Source organism: Phyllostomus discolor, chromosome 13 (genome assembly GCF_004126475.2).
Source record: "Phyllostomus discolor isolate MPI-MPIP mPhyDis1 chromosome 13, mPhyDis1.pri.v3, whole genome shotgun sequence".
In the NCBI taxonomy this organism is placed as follows: domain Eukaryota; kingdom Metazoa; phylum Chordata; class Mammalia; order Chiroptera; family Phyllostomidae; genus Phyllostomus; species Phyllostomus discolor.
Window position 1 is genome coordinate 46,835,157 of NC_040915.2, and position 6,022 is coordinate 46,841,178.

At 61.1% G+C, this 6,022-nt stretch overlaps 1 protein-coding gene across 1 annotated transcript in view; it reads left to right on the forward strand.

The window, feature by feature from the left end:
* DTX1 (deltex E3 ubiquitin ligase 1) overlaps positions 1-5,528 on the forward strand; it is a 34,776-nt gene extending 29,248 nt beyond the window's left edge. Inside the window, exons 4-10 of the mRNA XM_028527802.2 lie at positions 1,654-1,715; positions 2,080-2,241; positions 2,508-2,569; positions 2,992-3,150; positions 3,245-3,406; positions 3,503-3,592; positions 4,264-5,528. Of these exons, the coding sequence (XP_028383603.1) occupies positions 1,654-1,715; positions 2,080-2,241; positions 2,508-2,569; positions 2,992-3,150; positions 3,245-3,406; positions 3,503-3,592; positions 4,264-4,488 (922 nt within the window). The 3' untranslated portion in view covers positions 4,489-5,528. The remainder of the gene's footprint in view (positions 1-1,653; positions 1,716-2,079; positions 2,242-2,507; positions 2,570-2,991; positions 3,151-3,244; positions 3,407-3,502; positions 3,593-4,263) is intronic.
* The last annotated feature ends 494 nt before the right edge of the window (positions 5,529-6,022 follow it).

Consider the following 6,022-nt stretch of genomic DNA (forward strand, 5'->3'; position numbering starts at 1 on the left):
TGTGTGCCTGTGTGTGTACACGTATGGGGGGCATGTTCCTGGGGGCATGCCTGTTTGTGCAGTGTTCTCCACGTATGTGTGTATATCCGTATGAGTGTGTGTGTGTATGCACACAACACACGTTCCCCAAGGGACCATGTGTGCGTGCGTGTGTGTGTGTGTGTGTGTGTGTTTCTGGACCCACTGCAGCTGCGCTCAAGCCTGCCAAGCGTCCTGTCTGCCTGAAGCCAGAGCCCTGGTGCCAACGGTGCCTGCCAGGGCCAGGTGACAAGGCAGCCTTGGCCAGGCTCAGTCCTCAGCCGGCAGGCTAAGGGGGCTGTGGCAGCTTCTCCCCCAGCCGTCACTGCCCATCCCTTCCTGCACCCCGTCCTGGCCCAGCCCCCAGGCCCCTCAGGCTGCCCCTGGCTTTCAGAATCCAGCGCTTTATCCAGACGTGTCCGTCCCGGGACGGTGCCCACTGACCGCTGAGCACCGGCGTGAGGGCTCCCGCAGGCACCCCGCACCGATCACAGCAGCCTTCCTCGTGCAGCACCCCCAACGGCCCCAGGGGCGAGGCGCTGCTGTCCCCGTTTCACAGAGAAGGAAACCGAGAGTCACAGAGGTTGGGTGTCTGGCCCCAGCTCCTCACGGCGATGCATTTACGGTTTCCCTTCCGAGGGCAGGAGAAGTCACACCGCGGTGTGGTGGGCTGAGGTGCAGGGAGGCGAAACTACTCCCCCAAGATGCCACAGGGACAGTGGTGATGGTGACAATGATGACTAATGCCATTAGAGCCTTTATTGGGTCCTGGGAGTGGTGCTTGGCCCCTGGTCCCTGTGGAAGCTTCTTTGGCTCTTCACAGCCAACAGAAGCAAGGTGCCCCCCTCGTCGTGAGAAGGGTGATGCCGTGCAGGGTGTCACCCGGCTGGCTCGCGGTTGAGCCGAGACATGAAAGCAGCTGTGGCGGATTCCAAAAGCCGGAGCTCTCTGGAGGCGGGGTGGAGAGGAGACGCAGACCACGTTTTCCCAGGGTCTCTTCATTTGAAGAGAAGACAGTGCCTTCGTCTCAGGAGCTGACGTCCGTAGGCACTGCAGAGGCGAAAACAAAATGTTCTTCCTCGAGTGTCTTTGGGAAACCTGGGTTCACCATCGCTCCCCCTTAGCCGGGAGTCATCAGGGGCTTTAATATGTGCTCGTACAGATTGTGCGTTTCCCAGGAGGGAGACTTCCAGGTGTTCCCTAACGTGCCGAGTCCCTGGTCCTCCTTTCCCAGACCTTTGATGGGGCTTGGTGCTTCCCACCACAAACTCTGAGAGGATGTAGGAGCAGCCCGCTAACAGCTGGGTTCCAGGCCCAGTGGCCGATGACGGGGACCCTTTGGAGCCAAGCGCGCCCACCAGGGGGAAGGCCAGCTGTGGAGTGGGGCAGAGTCGGTACCAAGTCTGGGGGTCCATTCCATCATAACCCCAGCGGGGTCCTGGTGACACCCCGCCTTATCACGGAAGGATGTCAGCGTTGGCATCGAGTTCCCTGGGGCTCGTTCTGGGTGTCTGGGACGGGCACAGAGGGGTCGGGCTGTGCCCAGGGGCCAGAGCCGGAAGGCAAGCCAGGGTCCTTTGATCCTCTGACGTGGGGGCCGGAATCCAGCTGCAGCCTCTTCTCTCCTCCCCTCAGGGTCCCCGCGCTTCCAGTGAAGAACTTGAATGGTACCGGGCCAGTCCACCCGGCCCTGGCAGGTGAGGTCCAGCCCAGGACCCGAAAGGAGGGCGGGGCCCAGGAGGAGGCAGCTTCACCTGTAGACCCCTTGACTCCACCCCTTAATGAGCTGGTGGGAGGGGCCCGGAGGAAACGCCCTCGCCCCTTGGGCCCTGGGCCCCGGGTGGGCTGGGCCTGCAAAAGGTATTCCACTTGGCTTTAACCTGGGGTGAGGCCCAGGTGTGCGGCCCAGGGCCTACCCAACTCATCCAGCTCAGGACCCCATGATCCCTGGGCAGGTGGGCGGAATCTGAAGCAGAGTCTCCAATGATTGGAGGATGGGACTGCTGGGTGGGCGGGGCATGGAGGGCTCTTCGCCCCTGACTGCCCAGGCCACGCCCCCAGGCATGACCGGGATCCTGCTGTGCGCCGCCGGGCTGCCTGTATGCCTGACCAGGGCCCCCAAGCCCATCCTGCACCCACCGCCAGTGAGCAAGAGCGATGTCAAGCCCGTGCCCGGCGTGCCTGGGGTGTGCCGCAAGACCAAGAAGAAGCACCTCAAGAAAAGTACGCCCCCCTCCCGCCGCACCCTACCCTGACCCCTGAACTTAACCCCACTAACCTACGACCACAAGTCCCCTGACCCCTCAGCTCCAGTTTGTTCTGGGGACTTAGGACTTCTCCTCCATCTCCTGATCTCAACTCCCGTTTCCCTGACCCCTTCTGCCACAACACTTAACCCCTGCCAACCCCACCTCTCTGACCCCTGACTGACTCCATCCCGAGCCAAGGCCTCAGGGTGCCCTCAAGCCCAGGCCCCCTTGTCCTTGCAGGCAAGAACCCTGAGGATGTGGTGCGGAGGTACATGCAGAAGGTGAAGAACCCGCCCGACGAGGTGAGTCCGCCAGGGGGCGCGCTGGGCGGAGGGCCCTCCCTCCGCCGCTGCCTCTCCCCTCCCCCGCCGTTGGTGGGAAGTCCTCGAGGTTCTGAGTGTCCCAGCCCCTTCTCCCAGTTTGTGGGCTTGCCCTTCCGCTTCCTTTACAAAGCCTTTTGATAAACAGAAATGCCGAAACGTCGTAGAATCACGGGCATCGATCTTTTGGTGATCAGCAGTTTTCGTATCTTATTTTCACCCACATGGTTTTTTTTTTTTAAAGTTTTGCTTTTGCTAGTTTGCCCTTCGTGTCTCGGGAGGGGGTGCGAGGCAACCATAGATCTGAATCTGATCTATAGGGAGGTCCTCTCCCTGGGACAAATGGAAGGGGCGGTGTCCTGCCCGACCCCGTGCTCCGTCCCCCCTCCGTGCCCTCCCCGCAGGACTGCACCATCTGCATGGAACGGCTGGTCACCGCATCCGGCTACGAGGGCGTGCTCCGGCACAAGGGCGTGCGGCCCGAGCTCGTGGGCCGCCTGGGCCGCTGCGGCCACATGTACCACCTGCTGTGCCTCGTGGCCATGTACTCCAATGGCAACAAGGTGAGCCGGTGGGGATGGTGGGCGGGGAACAGGCAAGGGAGCCCTGAGGGGCCGGGACACCTGGGGACCTCATCCGCAGCCTCCCCTGCCCCAGGATGGCAGCCTGCAGTGCCCCACCTGCAAGGCCATCTACGGGGAGAAGACGGGCACGCAGCCGCCTGGGAAGATGGAGTTCCACCTCATCCCTCACTCGCTGCCTGGCTTCGCCGACACCCAGACCATCCGCATTGTCTATGACATCCCCACAGGCATCCAGGTGAGCCCCCCTCGGACCCTGACCCCAACTCCTGTGACCCCTTCTGAGGCCCCCACCACCCGTCTGTGGTGCAAGCCCCTGCTTCTCCGCCCACAGGGCCCTGAGCACCCCAACCCAGGCAAGAAGTTCACCGCAAGAGGCTTCCCGCGCCACTGCTACCTGCCCAACAATGAGAAGGGCCGGAAGGTGGGTGCAGGGCGATGGGCCAGGGCCCCGGCCACGGGCAGCCCGGCCTGTGATGCTCATTATCCCCAGTCCCAGCTCTCGCATTCCTCCCCACACCAGCGGTGACCACAGCCCCCTAGCGTGTGTCCAGCCCTGCCAGGGCCTGCTGAGGCCAAGGCCTTGACTGGGTTTTACAGATGAAGAAACAGAGCCCCAGACAGAACCAATAACCGGCCCAGGTCACACAGCTAGCCAGTGGTGGAGCCTGGATTTGAACCCAGGCATTTCCGGCTCTTCACCACCTCACTATAGATTTTGTCTGCTTTTACTTTCTGCTTTTCGAGAGGAGCCAGAAATTCTGATTTTCAGGCGAAATCTCCAGGTTTTTAAATATTGCCAGTGAAGTCACAAAGCGGCTGTTTAACCCAGTGTGAGGTCCAGACCGAACACGGCAGAGGCCATCGTCTTGAGGCCCTTCCTTAGCCCCAGAAGAAACAGGCCCAGAAACTGGCGAGAGCTTTCTACTGGGAGAGTCAGTCCAGGGAAGGCAGAGGCCAGGCTGGGCAGCCACGTGGCACCCTGCTGGGCGGGCTCAGGTGGTCCTGAGGGAGCCAAGGTGTGGCAGAGAGGGGAGGGGCTCCAGCCCTGGGCGGGGCCTGCCTGTGACCCCGCTCCTCCACCCTGCCCTCCAGGTGTTGAGACTGCTCATCACTGCCTGGGAGCGGAGGCTCATCTTCACCATCGGCACGTCCAACACCACCGGCGAGTCGGACACCGTGGTGTGGAACGAGATCCACCACAAGACCGAGTTTGGATCCAACCTCACGGGCCACGGCTACCCGGACGCGAGCTACCTGGACAACGTGCTGGCCGAGCTCACAGCCCAGGGTGTGTCTGAGGCCACGGCCAAGGCCTGAGGCCCCCGGCTGCCCACCTTCCCTCCTGCTTTACCCCTTGTCTGGCACAGGCCTTCCTCTGCCAGGTGTGTCCTCCTGGTGGCCCAGGTTCGGGACTAGGGAGGAGCCTGAGGAAGAAGCCAGAAGCATTCCAGAGATTTGGCTGGTGGCCCTTGAGAGTGATGGGAAGACGGCAGGCCAGCCAGCTCCGACCCTGAGAGGGTTGCAGAGAGAGTACCAGAAACCACAGCGACCTCCCTACCAAAAAGACGGAGCCCCACCCCTCACACAAAACACACATGTCCTGTTGAACACATGCACGCACACCCACGTGCCTCGACTTACCCCCAAACCGGGGGGAAGAGACAGAAGACCCCTGTGACACCCCACGTGGATCCCATCTGTGTCTCTTATCACATCTGCACAGGCTTGTCTGCCAGCAGGAGAATTTGTGTCAAGCACTTAGGGACATGCTTTAGCTCCAAGGAGAAAAAGGGGTGCTTGGGAAGCTCCGCTGACCCCCATCTCTGTCATCCATCTCTGTCCCCAGATTTTTTAACGGTTTTGCAAAGGGGCGGGCCAGAGAGGAGGTCCTAGAGGTATCTCACTTTGTGCTTTCGTCTCCTCACCCTCCTGGGACCCTGACGTCCTCCTCCTCCTCCCCTCCCATGCCCAGGCCTTCCGTCTGTCCCCATAAAGGCCCTGTTCTCTTTGCCTCCCCGCCCCATCCGCTCCATCACATCGTTCCCAGTGTCAAGACCCAAAGGCTGGCGTTTCTGGCTTCAGGAGGGAGAAGAGGAGGCCTAGTTCAGGCCAGCAGGTCTGAAAAGCAGACTGGAGAGCAAAGAGTCCATTTCCCTTACTTGGAAGTGGGCAGCGGGGTGGCTGATGGTCTCGGCCAACCAGGGGCCTGTTGCCCAGGCAACTCACCAGCTCCGCCTCTGTTGATTGGCTGCCTCGGTGGAAGTCAGCCAAGATTTTAAAGGGATGCCAGTGATTGCTCTTTTGAAAACCTACCAGTCCCACTGTGGGTGGAGAAATAAACGGTCTTTCTCCTCCTCGTCCTGTCTATTCCTGCCAAGGAAGGGGGGTGGCTCTGTTCTTGGGGACCTTTGGTTTACCCCATGGAGCAGCTTGCAGCAAATGACGCCAGGATCATGACCTCTTCCCGCCTTGCGCAACTGGCGGTGTGGGGGTCCCCATAATTCTCTTGTCCCGCAGCAGGGGGTGTGATGGCGGCAGAGGCAGACCCTCCCATTCCTAGTACCTAAGCGAGCTGAGGTTCAAGTTCTGGTCTCGGGCACAGGCGCCCGGCAATGCACACGATGCTCCCTGGTAAAATTGCTAGGAATGAGGAACTCGGGCTGGGAGCCAAGGGCCTCTGGGAAGATATGGGAGAAAGCCGGGAGACACCATGATCAGCTCTTTGGAACCCCAGAGCCCCAGCCTCTGCCCTTGGGGAGGAGGGCCGGGTTCTGTGTAGGGAAAGACGGGGACCAGGACCTGGAACAAGCTTTGATCGGCCTTTGCAACGTCCCAGAATGCCCAGATGGCT